Source organism: Pholcus phalangioides, unplaced genomic scaffold (genome assembly GCF_987345545.1).
Source record: "Pholcus phalangioides strain wild (caught in Gottingen) unplaced genomic scaffold, Ppha-v1.0 ptg000024l_1, whole genome shotgun sequence".
Taxonomy (NCBI): Eukaryota; Metazoa; Arthropoda; class Arachnida; order Araneae; family Pholcidae; genus Pholcus; species Pholcus phalangioides.
The window spans coordinates 7,817,069-7,836,092 of NW_028301616.1; the positions used below are offsets into that span (position 1 = coordinate 7,817,069).

Sequence of the window (19,024 nt, forward strand, 5' to 3'; positions counted from 1 at the left end):
TGCTCTCTGCGGCGAGGCTTTTTAACTGGGAGATCGGCTCGCATTAGCGCCTTGAAGTTGGGAATCACAGGAAACCAACTTCAGCCGACCACCACTTGTGGCGACGGTGGGGTTCGAACAAGTGTCCTAGCGATGCGAGTCCGTTACTTAGACCACTTGACTACCACAGCGGTGGTTTTTGAAGTAGTGGACGTTTGACCTGACGTTTGAATGGTTCTTGTGCCAAAAAACACATAAAAAAACTAATCCAATCGAATGGATTTAGTGTCGCTGCTTGAAACATATTTTGAAGGAATTGGCATATTCGCAAGAGATTTTTGTATGATCCGTACAGGGAATTTTTTAGTGTTTTTAGGGGGGGGGGGGTGGATGATGCTCATCAAGCACCCTTTATGAAAATATGAAATATTTTTAATGACATATCACTCGGTGCACCAAAAACTAGAAAAACCTTTCGATAGTTTGCGGGCACCTGAACTAACCTTCTCCCTATTGATAAGTCCCGTACAGCGCCACTTTGGTAATCTCTAAATGTTTCACGGGATCCAAGTGATCTGGAAATGTGTCTGGGCCACTAAAGTGCTCTGGGACTGTGCCACGCATCACTCAAGTGATCCGTCATTTTAACGTGGATCACTTAAGTAATCTGGGAATGGGACGCAGATAACTTGAGTGATGCAAACCACACTGGGTGCCGCTTAAGTGCTCTAAAGGTATGCCACATGTCACTAAAGGGATCTCTAAATGTGCCACGGATCGCTTAAGTGTTCTGGAACTGTGCCACGAGTCACTTAAGTGATCTGCGAATGTGCCACAGCCCTACTTCAGTGATCTAAAAATGTTTCACGGGCCGCTTAAATGCTCTGGAATTGTGCCTTCAGCGTTCTGGAAGTACGCCGCTTAGTTCATTTTTATAAAATTAGGTTTGAGGGGGAGGGCAGGCCACATCAGATAATCCCCCCAGGGCCACATTTGGTCCGCTAGGGAAAAAAGTTAAATTTTTATGCGGTTCCGTAAAATGTAGGTCATATGGTTACCCAATATATATGTATGCAAGTTTCAAGCCAACGAGCAGCAGACTTACCTGGCCCACGGACCGAAAAGGTTGCGAACCCCCTGTTCTTTACGCATGGGCCCCCCACTTGAGCATAATGATACAGTAAAATTCTTTAATTCTTTTTGGACACTCGACGTGTAGTGACGAAAAAATTCGTCGTTGAAAGAGTGGTGACCGTAAAAAAAAGTGGTCCCTACAGAAGCTTTTTTGGGTAAAACTTAAGTACTTTTTGGCCGTAAAACGGGGCGGGGGGGGGGGAGAGTCATCAAGAGAGAGTTTCGCTGCACTATGATGTTCGAGAGTGGTACTTCTCTAGCCTCTCTGGCAAAGAGAACCTCTCGGAACATCGCTTCGTCCGAGAGGCTCCTCTCCTCTCTAAGGGGGCTGTTTCTCTCATGGGCAAATGGGACACATGCCCAGGGTCCCAAAAGTCTTTTTTTTCGATATTTTAATTATTTTTTTTAGAAAAATATCAACAAACATATTTTTTTATTTTTGATTGTCTGGAAGAAGGGGAAGCACAGACCTCCTATACTCTTGTGCCTCTTGCGTACATCTCTGGCTCCAAAGTCCAAAGTCACCGAAAAAGAAGTTCGAGAATTACCTAAAATTCTAATTATCGAATTAATTTAGTCTTTATCAGTAAAATGACAATAAACCGTGTGCTGCAACTTAATTATCAACGTTCACATAAGATAACAGTTTTCAATTTTTCTGAATTTTATCATCAGTTGCGAAACTGTTTCCCGAATTTTAATCATTTATAGTTATAATAATTGATCTTGGCTGCTACATTGTTCTACTGTTCTGGAATCTCAGCCTCACTGCAGAATTTCGTGACCATGTTCAAGGCCTGATTTACGGAAACGGTTCACGGTCATCCGTTACGAAACTGTTTCCCAAATTTTGCTTATCTTTCTTATTGTTGTTATCAAGGATATATTTTTTCATTGACGTATCAAAATTTGTGTACGTTCCATTCTCAATGATGGGGGAAAAATATTCAGATTTTCAATGTAACACCTTGATCTCTAGGTTGAAAAGCACATAATCGGTATCGAGTGATACAGTTTCGGTGTACTCCAGCTGAACAATGTTAAAATGGTCATTAAATTAACAAAAACTAAAGTAGAGAGAGAAAACACAATTTTCCAACGGTCTTTAAAAATTTGTTCTTTAACAATCTGATCTAGAAAAGCAAAGTCCATGACTTCTTGTAGGATTTTTAGAAACTAAATTTTGATCAAACAAAAATCGTTTTATTTTCTCTGACTTCGAATTATCCAAAAAGTTCGAATCAAACAAGAAATCCCAGCATTAAATTCGATAGAAAGCTAAAGAGGAGTTCGTAAAAAATTCGATTTATCCAAGTTCGAATAACCACTTTGCGATCATGGACGTAATATTGCGTCTAAACACCAGTGGATTAAATTTAAAAAAAAAGTTCTCTGGGTTTTTTTTTCTTCTCTCCTCATTACCGCGAGATGGTCGATTCCTATGTTGCAATGTATCCTTCTACTATATACATCTAAGAGCGAAAAAAAGTTGAGGGTGAAAAGGGGCCGTTCAAGTATTACGTAAGCAAATTTTTAGCCATTTTTAACCCCCCCCCCCTTGTCAGCAAAATTTTGTCATCAACTCTGCCCCTCTGAATCCTAACTCATATTTTCATAAAGGGTGGTTGATGACGTAAACATTATCCAAACCCCCCTCCCCCCTTGTCATCAAAAGTCAGCAAATCGGGAAACCCCCCCATCGATGATGACGTAACACTTGAACGGCCCCAAAGGGAAATCTACTTCGTATCTACTCTGTTATCTGTATTGCGGATAAGAGAGATATATATAGGAATATAATATAGATGAGTAGATCTCTCTCTTATACTTATGTAATATACTGGTTTTCCTCTTTCATTTGTTTATTTCCTTACTTTTTTCTTTTTCTTTTTCTCTTTTTCTAACTTGCGGTTAGGATACGACAAGGTTAACATATTTATCACCGATTCATCAATCAGAGATCATTCGAATTTCTACCAATCGCTTGTAAGCGAGGCGGTTAACCAACCCCTACTGCATAAAGGGTCCCCCATCCTTCGGGAACGCTTCGATATCTCCTTGAGATGGGAAGCGAGGTGTGTCCGGTCCTTCAATGTTCAATGCATGAAAGGCCCCAAAAAGTCGTGTTTGCACAGGATCCGAACTTATTACAGGTCCTGCCTCCCCCTCCCCTCCTCCCCGATGTTGTAAATGACCACACATGGACAATGTTATTATTTGTAAGCTTATAATCTTTATTTCAATCATCTCAATCATAAAAAAAAGTAAATTTTCCCCCGAAAGCAATAAATTATGCGATTTGTACGAGAACTTGGGAGGCATTTATCAGACCATCACCCGGAATATTTCTCTACGATGGTGCTTGAGGTATGATTCCGTACCATTCGGCCATGCTGTTGTTGTACCCGTTCATGTCGAAAGAAAACCTGTGGAGGGAAAAATACAAATCAATTTCCTGATGATGATGTTATTTCATGATTAGATGTGTCTGTTTTACAAATGAATATAATCCTATTTACCATGTAGGGATAAATGTAGGGGCAATTTAGAAAATAGCTTTGTACATTCCTGCTCCAAGTCCAAGGTGTCCGAGTGCCATTGGAGCACCAGGGATGTGGTTGATAACAGTGGTGCCCAGAACGCCCGGTGCGTGCAGCGGTGCAGCTAGACCTGGTGCAGCCAGAAGAGCAGGTGCAGCGGCGATGGCGGCGTGGCCGAGATCGACGGGTGCAACGGGTGCAGCGTACGGCGAGTTGATGAGAGCGGCAGCTGGTGCAGATGCAGCGGTGCCGGGTTCATTTGTCTTGACTGAGGCGCGGAATCCCAGGCCGTCGGCGACGTAGTCGACCCTGCGGGCCCTACCGTCGGTGTCGGTGAGGGTGTAGGCTCCCTTCTTGTTTCCGGCGGCGTCTCCAACTTCGGATCTGCTGTTGGTTGCTCCCTTGCCGTCGGCGATTCCGTAGCTGAAAGCGTAGTTGCCTATTCCCTGGCGGAAGAATTGACATTTTTACACACCAATTAGCTTTTATTAATTCAATTTTGACTCGTCGATATGACGTCAAGTATTTAGAATTTGTCTTTAGAAAGGGCATACTTACATCTTGTTGGCGAGTGGTGACGCTGTTTCCGGTGCTGACGATGGCACCGTGGAGGATGGGAAGGACACTAGCGTGGACAGCTGCGAGAGCAGCGCACAGAACGACGACCTGCAACGACAGTAAAATTCAACGACATCAGAACTTTGTCTGAAATAATTATTGGTTTCAAATCAAGACACATTTTTGTGAGACATTCTAGTTACTGTTCCTTTAGTTTCTCATGTTCTGACCCTACGTTATATAAATTCTAAATGGAGAAGGTCGTCAGAGAATCGCTATCTCCTATGTAGGGCTATGTGAAAAATCTGGAATAATCATACGCATAATCAGACCAAGCACAGGACAGGGGTCGAACTGAATGTATATCTGGTTCTGTAGAATATATGTATACCAAACTCATCTAGATTAAATTGATTGAAGCACATGAAATTGAAGTATTTGCCCACTTTGAATGTGCAAGTAAATACAAATACAAGGCCACCAAAGGCAAAATGCTCAGCGAGGTAGCTGAGAAAAAAGTATTCCAGTGTTTTTCAATAAGCTTTTCTCCGAAGACCTCTTTGGTCTATCATGCAAGGCATATCTATCACATGGTGTGTCTATCATACAAGTATCACATCTACAAAATATCTCTGTGTAAAGCATGAAAAAAATCGAGGCTCAGACAGACATATGAATCAATCGAGATAAACAATTAATAAGAATGTTGGTGATGAACCGTAAGTGATGGAGCACAGATTTTTTCATGGTAAGTGGGAGGTGCATTTTCCCATTGTCACTATAACTCGACAGTACAAAGTTAAAGAAATTCACTGACAAAGCATATATCTTTAGGCTTAATCATGGAAGCTTTCTGATGTTTCATTTTGTCAAAACTGAGACTAAGCCATAAGCATGGCCTCCACATCCTGGAGCAGGTCCCTTAGGCCGGGATCTTTTGCGGGCCCCCGGCCAGATTTCTACAATTAATTTATAGCATGGAAAAGCAAAAAAAAAAAAAAGAGAATTGCCCTGGGCTGGAGCCCTGTGATCCCCGCCCTTTTGGGGGCCATGGCCATAAGGCTCATTTACATGGGAAATGAAAAAAAGCCTGTTTAAAACCGGGTTCAAGGATTTTCACTGAAACCCGTTTATATGGATCGGCATTTTAACCCCACTTTACTAAAGTCGTCAGAGGTCCACGCGCAAAGGATTATGGGAAAGGAACTTACAATCCTGAAAGATCCGCGAAAAATAGAGGGCAATGCCTGCTACCCATTTTTTTCCAAAGAAGGAAAAAATGTCGTCAAGCGGGTGCTAATAACTTCCAATACTATCGCAATATTGCACATGTAAACGGGGCTAGCATCTTTGAACAGGATGGATGGTAAAACTAACGGACCAGTCAAGTCTGAACCATATCCAGATAAACACTATTCAGAAATTAAGTCGATAATGAAGTTGTCATGATAAACAAATCAAGGTTGAGTTCGTAGCTTACAAAAATAAACTGAAGTCGAGGATGAGAGATTAAATCAAGTATTAGTCGAGGCTGAGCTTTATGCTTCAACTAGAACAGAAAAGTTAACAAATTAGTCGCTAGATAGCCTTACGTCCCAATCTTGATGGAAAAACTAGCAGAATCAGTCGAGGCTGCACCATATTCAACAAATTAGTTGGCAATCTGAACCAATGATGTTGAAACCAAGACAGACCATTGAAAAATTAAGTCAATAATGAAGATTTTAAGTCTGAGTTCTAAACAAAATAAACAAATCGAAGCTGAGCTTCAAGCTTAAACCAAACAGATAGAGATGTCAATGTCACTCTCCATCATCATACCAACCATAGACAACTGGATACGATGCAGAAGTCCGCCGAGGCTGAGACCAAAGAGCTTAATGAAGATAGACACGTGAGACAATTCAGTCGGTATTGATGGTAATCACAAGTCTCAGCCAAACTAAAGTTGAGCATTAAGCTTCAACCAAACCAGAAAGTTTAGCAAATCAATAGAGGTTGAGCTCGATAGATCGAAGTTTCAATAAAAAAAGATAGCTTAATCAAATAAATCGAGGCCTAGCATAGGTCTTAACGAAGGTAGACAAATGCGAAAAATCAGTCTAGGATGAGCAAATGTCATAACCTTTCAGCAGGAGCGCGTATGTAGGAGAGACACGAAGGAAAGGAGAACGCGCCTCTTCTACATACCCGCAGCCGCTGAAAAGTTAATAGAGATAGACAGATGCCACTAAAAGGGGTTGAGGAAATGTGTTGATGGAGATGGACCTGTGCCATAAATAAGTCGAAACTGATGGTAACATAAGTCCCAGCCGAATCAAAGCTGAGCCTCTTAAGCTTTAATCAAAACAGACCCTTGAACAAATCAGTCGACGCCAAGTCTAATCTTAAGCTTCAACGAAAACAGACAGTTTAATTCAGTCGGTATTCAACCGCCAAACTTGAGCGCCTTTAAGCTTCAACCAAAATAGGAAGTTAGATCATATAGAGTCGAGGCTGAGCATATTAATGTCTTAAATGAAGATAGATCCATGAGACAAAATCAGTCGAGGCTGAGCATTAAGTTTCAACCAGGCCGTTCAACAAATCAGTCCAGGATGATGGTATACGTAAACCCCAAACCGAAATAGACATATCCACCACACATTACAAAAACATTGACAGAGAAAACACCTCAACTCACCTTAGAGAACATTTTCTTTGAGTGAGTGATGCTAAACAAATCAGCAGTGTAACTTACCGTGGGAGAAACGCTCCTATTTATATGATACGCTCAACGTACTCTATTGGTTTTATTGCATCATTTCTCAAATTACAATCTACTTTCATACGCCGATAACCGTTTCAAGGACGACGACATCCATCCGAAACCTCGCACGTACTACGTGTGGGCTATGCAAGCTATACAACAATATAAGGGTAATTATGAAAAACGAATATTATTAAAAAATGAACTTATTTAATGCAAAATCAGGAAAGAAAATGAAATTTATTTTAAAAGCTCGAGGCGATTCGGCTCCACCCATTTCCATTCGGCTCGACGTGAAGATACCCTCGAAGTCGGAAACGTGTTTTGGACTGACTGAACATGCATCTTGAGCATGATCCTTTCATGAAAGATAACGATGCCTACACTCAATTAAAAACATGCTCTTCAACTATATTCTTCTTCTTTCTTTTTTTTTAGTGCAAAAACCTTTTTGAATAATAGTCTAACAATTGGGAATTTTAGAAATTCATGAGAATTCATAATTAATGAAAAATATTTGCAGAATTTTAGCAAGAAATAATATAGCAGAATAAATGAAAAATATTCGTATAAAATACCCGGCGTTGCCCGGGTTTTCTTCAATGAGGCTTTTTTGGATCACGTGATAACTCCCTCTTTCTTTGAGGGACATGCAAACCGTGTCCAAGTTCACCGATATAGCGACTTCCTGCGCGACTCATGAAAGAAACAAATCTAGATTTAAAAAAAAACGTAAAAATAAATATATATTTTTTTCCCCTTTTTTAAGGGGCGCTAGGTATTTCGATCCCCCCCCCCCCCTTTGAACTTCAAGTTATCCACCTCTGCCTGTTTCTGCTCCAAAAAATGCTTAATTAAAGCTGTGGAATTTTTTCGTTGTACTTTTTACGGGCCCATAATTAATTTTAAAACAACCTAAACTACATGAAAATTGATGCAGTTGAATATTAAAAGACAATTCGAAGACATTAATTTTCATGCTTGAGAAGATATAAATAAAAAGTTGAAATCAATGTTATTGCATGGTTATCCAACTCGAAAGTAGGTCCGGCTAATTACTTCATATTTAATTTTCTAGGCTTCGTATATCTCTAAGCGAACTCAATATTTCAAAAATGAAGAATTCAATACAATTTTTAAAATTGTTGATGTGACAGAAAACCCCACCAAATTTCCGCATTTCTACATTAAAATCGGCAATTTTAACACTGATTTCTATGAGGATTCCCCTTTTCCCGACCCTCAAAGCAAAGCTGATGATGATTATGACGTCTATTCAAAAAGCCTTTTTACTGGGAGTACTGAAAATGAGGCAAGGCATAAACTCGCAGCGTTAAAGAAGTGACAAACCATTGAAAGGGCATATACACGTCTGAAACTCATCGCTAGGGAACCACGGTAACCAAAGTAAACGTTCGGAAAGTGATTATTGAGGCCCAAAAACCATTGTTGCCTGACAGTTTTTTGCCCATTTGGGGCATTTGCCCTGCTCTGACGAAATTTTAAAGTAGCCAATCGTTTAAGTCGGGTCCCATTTGGTATATATGCAAAATTTGGCGACGATCGATCTAAAATTGTAGATTTGTATAGAGAACATACATACACACACAGACAGAAAATCAATTTTATATATATAGAAGATAGATAGATAAAATATATTTTATGTTATAAATATAAAAATATTTCCGCAATAAAATTGGAAAAAGTATTTCCGCAATAAAATTGGAAAAAGTATTTCCAGAATTATATAATGAGTATTCATATGTGATGAAAAAATGATTCTCAGAATTAACTGAAAATATTTCCAGAATAAATGAAAAATATTTCCAGACAAATTGAAAGAAATATTTTCGGTAATAATGAAGATTATTTAATGAAAAAAATAATTTCTGATTGATGCAAGTTCTCACATTTGATGAAAAAATAATCTCAGATTAAATGCAATTTTTTAATAACGTAGGGCATCCCCCCCCCCTCCTTCTTCCCCGTTTAATTAGGGGATTCCTACCCCTACCCGAAAATTCGTTTGGTTAAATATAACACGCCTCTAAAATCGAATAACTTTGGTTGTGCACGCAAATTTCATCGGGAAAACCAACTTTTCGACAAATTTTTAATTACAATTTTTTGTTTTACATTTAATTCTTAAAATAACTTAAGAGAAATTGCGCACAAATTGTTCGGGAAAATGTTTTGTAATAAAAATAAGCATTAAAAGAGAGAAAACTAAAATTTTTAATTAACAATGTCAAACCCCGTGATAAAACGGTATTAAATATAGTATTTTCATAAGATCAATCCCAAAAGCAATGGAATTTTAAAACTGAGAAATAATTTTTTTTTCTTCCTTTTTCTCAATCAGAGACCTATCTATACTTCAAATTACAGTAAATCCCCTCTTAACGGACACCCCTGAGAGGGAGGTTACCCGTCTTTTACGGTCAAATAACAATTTAGTATAATAATGGTATGCATTTCAAACCCCTGACAAACGGTCACACTTCTTTTACGGACGAATTTTTTTTTTTTTTGTCCCGTCGGTGACCGCAGAAAGAGAGGTTTTACTGTAGTTCAAAACAGTGTTCATCAAACTTTTTGCACTGGTGAACCTGTGAAACTAGTTGAAAAATTTCGCGAATCGGTAAAAATGAAAGAAATAATCAGCGGGCCTCAAAAAAAAAAAAGGAATAAATAGGAGAAATAATTTGCGGAGAAGCGAAAAATTAATGAATAGGATAGACCAGTGGTTCTCAACCGCTGCTCCGCGGAGCCTTTGGGGCTCCGTGTGAACTTCCTAGGGACTCCGCGGTGACTCGAGGAGAATAAAATAAATAAGTAAATTTGACAGATAAATGAAAAAAAGAGGCCTACGGGGTTCCGCCATAAAAATTATATGCAAAAAGGGCTCCTCGAGTCAAACAGCTTCGATATAAAAACTATATACTGAAAAGGGCTCCGCGAGTCAAAAAAAGGTTGAAAACCGCTGGGATAGACAATTTACGGACATACAAAAAATAAAATAATTTGCTGACTGGAGGAAATTGGAGGAATAATAATTATCGGACAGCGAAAATAAATAAATTTGGCAAAATAATTAGTAGACCGGCTGACAGCAAACAACGGAAGTAAAAAAAAAATTCCGACGCGGTAAATTTTATTTTCTCTAAGCTGAAACTATATAACGGCTACATAGATTGAACGGAATTTTTCGCGGACCGGCACCGGTCCACAGACCAGCGGTTGAAGAGCACTGATCTAAATCAATGTTCTTCAGCCTGATTACAACTGCTGACCGGCGAAAGAAGGAGGAAAAAGTTTGTGGACCCCACCTTCAATAATTAAATAGTTAAATAAAAGAAATAACTTGGGAATATGACAAGAATATAACGCATGGGCCCACCCGGGTACGGTCCGAGGGCCTCAAAAGAAGAGGGGCAAAAATGAAATCCGGTTGAAATTTTTTAGAATTTACAAGGTAGGGCCTCAGAAAAACTAATTGGCCCGGGGGCCCATGATGCTCTTAAGACAGCCCTGGGACTGGTACCGCTGAGTATTGAGTGTAATACTTTATTTTTTTGTTTGCTTCCTTTTTTTAATTTAACCCTCTCACCTGTACTGACGAGATATCTCGCTGTACTAAAAGCATTTTATTTTAGCAATGAGACGTCCAGATAGTTTATAAAATTGATTTTTCTCAATGGAATGCATTTTCCCCTTCAACCTTACTTTGCACCTGCTTATTTCATAAAAAAAAAAAGATGTCCCATTTGTATTGCCATAGCGATTTCTGCTATGGCAATAAAGGGTTAATATATGTACTTAACAAACAACGACTTAATAACAGTAAACCTAGATATATACTACCCTTTTGAATGCGAATTACACAAACTGCCATAATTATTCTTCAGTTATTTACTCGGTCTCGATTTACCAAAATAGTAATAAGCAAATGTAATGGATAATTAATTCAGTTCTAATTTTGGTGGCCACTGTCCTCTAAACTCCGCAGAACAATGATTCTGATGGATTTGGGTGCGGCTTCCGTACCGAACCGGTTTTATCGAATCTTCATCCAGGAAATGGCTTCTTATAATCAGCGTAATGTCTACATTAGCGAGTATTAAATGCTCATCAATAATTGAAATCACTCGGGATTTCGATCGAGGTCGGATTTTTCTGACGCAATTTTCGATTTTTTTAAGTGGTTCTGTGATTCTTTTTTTTTTTTTTAAGATCAACTTGTATAATTGCTCACGAAGTCCACGAGTCCCTCTTCCTACCCACTGCAAGGAGCTTCACAATAATTTATGGATATGTTACTGCCAAAGCCCGAAATTGGCCAATTCGCGAACTGGCCGGTAATCCCTGGCCAAAGTCCGATAAAAAAGAGACATGATTCGGGAAAGTTGGCATATTTTTTCGTGATAACTATATCCACGTTAATTACGGCAACCCATCAAACCGCCGTCACGATGCGGTGATCATTTTTTCCCCTCCAAAATTTGGCAGAGATAAAACTGTATGCTTATATAATTATTTTTATAGTTTTTTCCTCTTAAATTTCATTTTTTTTCTCTCGTCACATAGAGTTATTCCAATACAGCTGCTATATAGACATGTATCACACGTTGGCGATTCAAAAAATGGATTTGGCTCCTATAGGGCCGATCTTTGGCCAGGGTTCTCCAGCCAGGTCACAGAAAGGCCGGCCAAAGTCGGAATTATTTTCGCAATCCGGACTTTGGCTAAAACTCTTGGCTAATTAGCGAAGTGGCCGGCCCGTCAGGAATTGGCCGCACTTCGAGCTTTGGCAGTAACAAGTTACACAATCCCCTATACCAAACACCAGCTCTAGTAGTCTTTCTATAGCTGGTATTGCCTGTACTCGGGGTCTTCAACGCATAACCCGCGGGAATGAAAATTATTAACATATTGCCCTTGAAAATTTTTGCAGAGACCCGTCTACATAGCTACAGAATTAACAGAAATGCTGGAGGGGAAAACCCAATGAAAAAATGCATTCCAGAATTAGTGAAAGAAGTACACAGTGGACCCTCGGTCGATAATACGGCCGTACGCTAATCCGGTGTTTTTAGGCGGGTTTTATTCAATCATTTAAGAGAAAAAACATGTCATTGCTCTGAAATTCATATAATTTAAATGGGCTTTTTCTCAATTGACTTACAGTAATCCGGCACACCCTGGTTCTCATATGTGCCGGATCAGCGAGAACCTACTGTAATTTCAAAATTACTTTAACACAAACATTTCAGAACTAATGAGAGAATCACATTTTCATAGAAAGAAAATGAGGAATGATTTCACGGTTATAATGAGAAATAATTCCATAGCTATTGAAAGAAATGATTTTAGAAGGAATTCGAAAATTATTGAAAGGAATATTTTCATAATAAATGTAAAATATTTTTGGAATTAATGAATTAGTAGAGATTCATATCTATAATGAAAAAATAATTTCAGAATTTATGGGGAAATTTGAGAGCTAATGCAAATTCACATTTAAGAAAAAATTTCAGACTTAACGATGATTAGCATTTGATGAAAAAATAATTTCAGATTAATAATCCAAAAAAAATAATTCATACATTTGGCTTCACTGTGTTTTAATAATCTGTCAAATGGAATAAAATATGAAAATTAATTGGAATTGAATGATATTGATATGAATTAAATTTAGTTTTTCAAAAAACTAATAATTAATTATACTAATCTTCCATTATAACAATAAAAATACTTCTCAGTCCTCAGTGTCACACCAAGGCCTTTATAATATTTATCTTTATTTATATATTTTGTTTTGGTACTTGATATTTACTATGAAAGTGTTTGCCAGCATAGAAGAAATTTACGTTGTATACTCTACACCAGTGTTTCCCAAAGTGGGCAATATCGCACCCTGGTAGGCGATGGAATGATCCAGGGGGAGGGTCGATAGAAGCTACGGTTATAACATAGGATTCTACGGGCTTGTTTGAGTTGGAGGGCGATGAGAGAAAAAATTTCTGATTTGGGGGCGATGGAACAAAAAAGTTTGAAAACTATGCTCTGGACGATCCCTTATGTAGAATATTGTGTATGATAATATATATATAGTGTATTTTCTATTTTATCTGTATTTTGTTTATCTTTTTCTGTATTATCTCTCTATTTTTTTTCTCAGTAAAGTAGTTTCCTTCACAATATTTTTGTGTACTACACAGAAAGTAGCTTCACAGCAACTTCATTATCACTTTCGGAGGGAAGATAATGTAAAATACCGTTGCTATTAATCATACTGGAAATGAACAAAACCTTATGAGGAATTTAGATATATATTTGAAGGCGATTTTGAGTGGAATATCAAAAAAAGTTTCACAATCTCCTAAGAATATCGTTATATAAGGATTATTTATCGTAGTAAAGAGTATCGTTGTATCGAGTGGGGTTAAACTTTTTTCGACTATACACTATAGGCAATTCCAAACAAGATTTAAAAAAAATATCGTTGCAGAGGGGTTCATCGTTACATCGAGTATCGTTGTAGCGAGTTTTCACAGTATTATATTTATATGCCCGAAATTACAGAACGGTGTGACGCCATAGCTCATTTGTTCAACCCTTTATTAGGCAGTGTTGCTCTCAAGCACAACATGAGTTTCTCATATTTTTCAAATATTGAGCTCCTTTCGGCATCGATGCTTCTATGCAACTCTAAAAGATTCAATTTTACTTGTGAGATGTTCATGAGCTGTCAATTGGCATTTGACACTTGGCATTTCAGAGGGAGGAGACCTACCAGACATACCATGTGGAGGAGACATATTGCTGTGGTTTCTTCATCAATGATAGAAAAGTAAGTTGGCTAACAGTAACTGACACTTTTATACTATTCAAATCTACGTAAATCACATAAATACAGTGTGTTCCCCCGAAGTGCAACATCCCGTATTTTTTTAAATATTGACTATAAATGTTTTCATGCCACGTAAATAGCATTCAGAATACCTCATATGCTTAATATAACCCCTCAAAATTATTCCCCTCTTTATATTTCAATGCTTGCCAATTCAAGGGTTAAAACTACCAGGTGGTCATAATAAAGTGGTCACTCATTGCATTCCGGCATTTATTAGTCAAATGGCAAGAAATGGAGATAATCTTTCCGATCAAAAAGTTCATAACAAGTCTTCTCACACTAGATTCGTTCGATCCCGTTGTTTAACATCAGACTCGATTGTATTCCGAGCGGAAGGTCAAACGCCATTGAGCGATAATTGAAACGTTATCATTAACACGACGACGCGTAGAGACGCATACGTAATAAGGCGGTCGCATCAACACGTGGTCGAGAGAGGAGGAAAAAGAGTTCGGGCATTCCTTTCGTGCTCACCGAAATGAAATGGGTCAAGGTGCCGGCAGTTATAAATTAATTCAAACGAACGTTTATTAATTGACGATCATGCTGTTCCCATAATCGTGTCCATACTTGTTCGTATTGTTATCGATTTATTGGATTATGGTTATTGAAAAAGAGGCCTACCCACCCACCTTGAATGCATAATTGTCGGTGATTATCACTCTAGAAGTGATAATATCGGTATATTCCGTCTTGGATGAGATAAATACTGGAACAATGGCAAGCATTCAGTGATGAATATAATACGCATACAAAAGTACGAAGTTGTTTGTGAAACAAGTTTCATTCGAGATATTTTTGACTTATAGGTATATAAAAAATTTATGTGCCCTGTTCAAAATTTTTATACGTCGGGCAGTAGTAGATTCGTCCAGCCCTAGTTCCTACATTCAAAACATAATAAATGAGAGGTCCGAAATATACATTGGCATCAAGTTATTTCGATGGTTCGGGCTCATGAAGGCAGAAGAGACATTGTAGTAACCGATATTTCACTACATCCGATTATTTTACAAGTGGCCACAACTTATCGAAATAATCACATATTTTGTAAATTTTTGAAAAATTAATTTTTCGGATAAAGGAAACGATAGAAAAAGAAAAGATATCACCGGAATATTCATACTTGTGAAGTCAGAAAAAGTGTCATTTAAAATCAAAGGTAGATGACGCTGCAAAATATAACTAATTTATCTTGGCACGTTCGCTCCATGGCTTGTGGTTCACGAAGTTGGAAGAGTTAGTCATATTAAACCGATTTTGTTGTAAGTGGGCTCAACTTTGTTAAGTATTATTGAAATGATAAATTTTACAGCACATATTTGAATTTTTTTTTTCAGAAGGAATATCTATATATCTATAATAGATAATTATCAATTATATTATCAATAATTATCAAAATTAGTTTTGATTTTACTAGAGAGGAATCTATTATGATAGATTAAATTGAAACTAATTTCGATTGAAACACGTAAGTATCGGAACCGAAATTTAAAATGGGCGTTAATGCGAGTATTTAAAATAAAGTCTGAAATAGATGCATTTTCTCAGGGCGTACCGAGTCTATAGACTCCCATAATCTTCCCTGTTCTATGCTGCTCCATACGAACTGGATAAAAAGTGATTTCAATGAGTTAGGTCAACAACATCTATTGCAGAAGGCCTCCGCGTGTGACTTGTGACGTCACTGAAGAAGGTTACCTTACCTATAGCCTCTAGAATAAAGCTAATTCCTTAGAACAGTCGCCTTAATCTTACCTATAGCCATTGAATACAGCAGGTCTGACGCATGCACCATCTTTACCTCCCTTTTTTATGTAGTATATCCAATGGCTATAGGTGAGACGACCTTCTTCTGTGACGTCACGAGCTTCGCGCGGAGGCCTACAGTAAGACGCCTTCATATACGGGGTGTATAAAGGGGTTCTAGCCAATATTATATGATTGTATCAAATTTCAATCTGATTAAGCTTAATTATAATAAATTTTATCAAAATAATAAGTGGCAATGTAAATTTTTTCAAAAAAATAGAGAGAGGGAGAGAAACATATATTGGTAAAATAAGCACCACTTTTCAGAAATTAGTATTTTAAATAAATAGCAGATGACGCTAGAGTAAAAACACCTTTTCCCGCATTTTTCCCATACATTTTTAATCACTTTATCTATTATTAACCATAATACATAAAATATAAATAAATACAATCCCATCCATCGACAATAATAAAAATCAGGCTCAGGTCAATCGACGTATTGCGGGAACACGTTGAAAATTCAAAGCCGTATATTTTGAGGGCTATCGACCTAACCCTAGACAGACGGATAAGCCCAGAGTACGGAGACTCACCTAATAATGATTTTTTTTTCTCCGCACAACGATAATATCAATTGAAATATTTGAAATTTAATGATAATATTTAACAATAATTAAATAACTTAATTTATTGTATCAATAATAATTTAATACCTGAGTAATATTTTATTAATTCAAAAATTTAATATATTGGATATTCCAGGCCATAGGCTAATTGCTGCTCTCATGCCCGTTCCTAAGGGCTGCGCCCGAGTGGAGATGCTCGTCTCCCACTATAAAGGTTATTGTCAAAGTCCACAGATTCGAATACTTGCAAGAAAATCAGGAACAAGTTCTTTGCATACCGAGCGTGAGGCGTCCACCGATAGATAGCACCTTCGTTTCCCACCTAACTCCATTGGTTGGAAATTGCCATATGGCGATATATGACCGGAGTTGGTGTGCGGTGAAGTAAGCCTAAGGGATGATGGTGGGATTTCAAGAGGGGCCCAGACAGGACTGTGAAATAGAAAAGAGTAGACTGTTTTTGTGGGTTTTAATGAGAGAGAGAATTTCGGCATAATCGGGATCCATTGGTCATTGCTTACACGCAGGGGGTCTTCAACGAATGGCTCGAGGGCCACATTTGGCCCTCGGCGCTTTTTTTTTGTGGCCCACAGATCATTTCCAGAAAATTGTGGAAAACGTTGAAAAGCGATTAGTTCCGGAATTAATGAAAGAATTAATTTCGGAATATTCTGTGAATAAATTGTCTCTCAGTTCTCAAGCCACACCCCGCTTCCCAGGTAACAATGTGCTGAAATCACCTTGTGTGATGGAGCTCAAGTGTCTCTAAGTGAGCAAAATATCCGGGACTACTACAGGTCTGTTCCGTCCCGTTCCTGAGAACTTCCGGCCAAAATATCTGGAGCCGAATTCAATACCAACAATGGAAAGGAATTCTAGCTTAACAAACAAACAAATTCCTCCACAACTGGCACAACATATAATAAACTCCTGCGAAAAGTAAGATCATTACAAGTAGAAGCCATCTTTTCCTTCACCAACCAATCACCACCAATAGCAACGCCCGATCACCATCGCCGTTATATACAACTCGAAGTGTTACAGCTGTTGTTTATAATCAAACAAACAAACAAAAAACAGGTGAGTTAACATTTGCTTTTACAGTACTTACCACGATCTTAATAGCTTAGGTCAGTGCTGCTCAGCCTTTTTCAGCCCACGGACCATTTCCGGACCCATATTTTCTTCCCATGATCCCCTGTCGTATACAGGGCCTCCTATCCCTGTGGCAGTTATAATGCGGGTCAGGGAAATTTTAAAAATCGCTTAAAGGGTTAATAGAATTTTTACTCTCACAACAAGTTTATGACGAAAAAAAAATCAATTCAATGACTAGGAAGAATCTCGCACCTGGATCAGGGGATGGGATCCCCTGGAAAAGGGGTCCGTGGGCAAAAAAGGTTAAAGTTTATACAGATGTGTTTACACCTAAACCGAAATTCGATTCCATACTTCGACAAAACTGGGGTTCGATAGGGGTTAACGGCCCTGGTTAAAGACCCGATAGCCAGTCGGCTCGATAGGTAGCAAAGTGAGAAAATTCGATTTACTTGTTGCAGTTCCGCCGATGGAAGCAGATGACCCGGTGCCCATAGAGGAGCAACTCGACACCAACCAAGACGAGACGGGCAGTGGAGTCGGCCCGGACCAAGAGCAACCGAACTCAGCTAGCCTGGTCTTCTTCGGCTTCCAGGTATCATCCACGATTTGCGGCGACACGCAGAGCAAATCGAAACATGGCCGGAAAACGCACGGGATGTTCCAGAAGCTCAAGAGCGACAAATGCACCCTGAAGGCGTACTGCACAGAATGCACGTTTGAGCTGAACCTTCCCGCGAGCCTGGAGATGACGGCTGAGGACGTCCTGATCATGAAAACGAGGGAGGCTACGTTGGAACTGGCCCTCATGAGGGTGTGCCTTGCCGAGATCATCGCCGACTTGCTGAACGAAACACTTTACACCCGGGAAATATTCAGGCTGATATGCGAGTTCTTCGAGTACGGGACGTCCAAGATGCCTCCCACGCCTCCCGTCACGCCGTCCAGACGAAGGAGGATCGTCGAGGTGGCCCTCCCGGCCCGTCTCAAGACCCCGAAGCTGCCACAGAAGAGCCTGAGGAACGGCAGCGACGCTGCCACCGGCGGGAGGGTCCACGGGAAGGACAACCTTCAGTGCCAGCTGATAACGAACAAGAAGATCAAGGAGAACGATCGACTCAGGGAGACAGTCAAGCAACTTCAGGATGTCGTGGAAGCCAGGGACCGGGAGATAAAGGATCTGAGGACTAAACTGTCGTCCCAGGTCAAGGAGGCCCAGAAGGAGGCCGCGCAGATCAAGGAGAAGAAACAGTGCGAGTTCCGTAACGCGATCGCTGCTAAGAACCTGGAGATCCAGCGGCTGAGCCGAGACAACGAGGCCGTCAAGAAGAAGCTCGACAAAGAGCTGTGCAAGATCCGGAGGCTGACGAAGACCGTCGACGACCAGAAGTTCCATCAGGTCGGGTGCTGCTCGAAACTGTTCGCCGTCGAGATGAACAACAAGGACGTCACCGAGGCGAACGCAAAACTCACGAAGGAGCTCGACCAGAAGGTGCAGGAAATCCACAAACTGTCGGCCCTTCTGGAAGCCACCAAGAACAAGCAATACATATCGCCGGAGCAGAAAAAGAAAATCCTCGACCGGAGCAGATGCACGAGCACATCTAGGATCTCGAGCAAGGGCACCTCCGAGATCTCTCCGACTCCTCCGCCACTCAGCCCGTTCAGC

General features: G+C 39.4%; 2 protein-coding genes across 2 annotated transcripts in view; one reads left to right on the top strand and one right to left on the bottom strand.

The window, feature by feature from the left end:
* Positions 1 to 19,024, top strand: part of LOC149068661 (uncharacterized) — a 107,001-nt gene that overhangs the window by 47,952 nt on the left and 40,025 nt on the right. The gene's annotated exons all lie outside the window — the stretch shown is intronic.
* Positions 3,333 to 7,250, bottom strand: LOC149068664 (adult-specific rigid cuticular protein 15.7-like). The gene is made up of 4 exons (XM_089250435.1): positions 6,895 to 7,250; positions 4,212 to 4,319; positions 3,633 to 4,099; positions 3,333 to 3,539 (listed from the first exon to the last, which is right to left on the bottom strand). The coding sequence occupies exons 1-3, from the start codon at positions 6,904 to 6,906 to the stop codon at positions 3,659 to 3,661; spliced, it is 561 nt and encodes a 186-aa protein (XP_089106561.1). The 5' UTR covers positions 6,907 to 7,250; the 3' UTR covers positions 3,333 to 3,539; positions 3,633 to 3,658.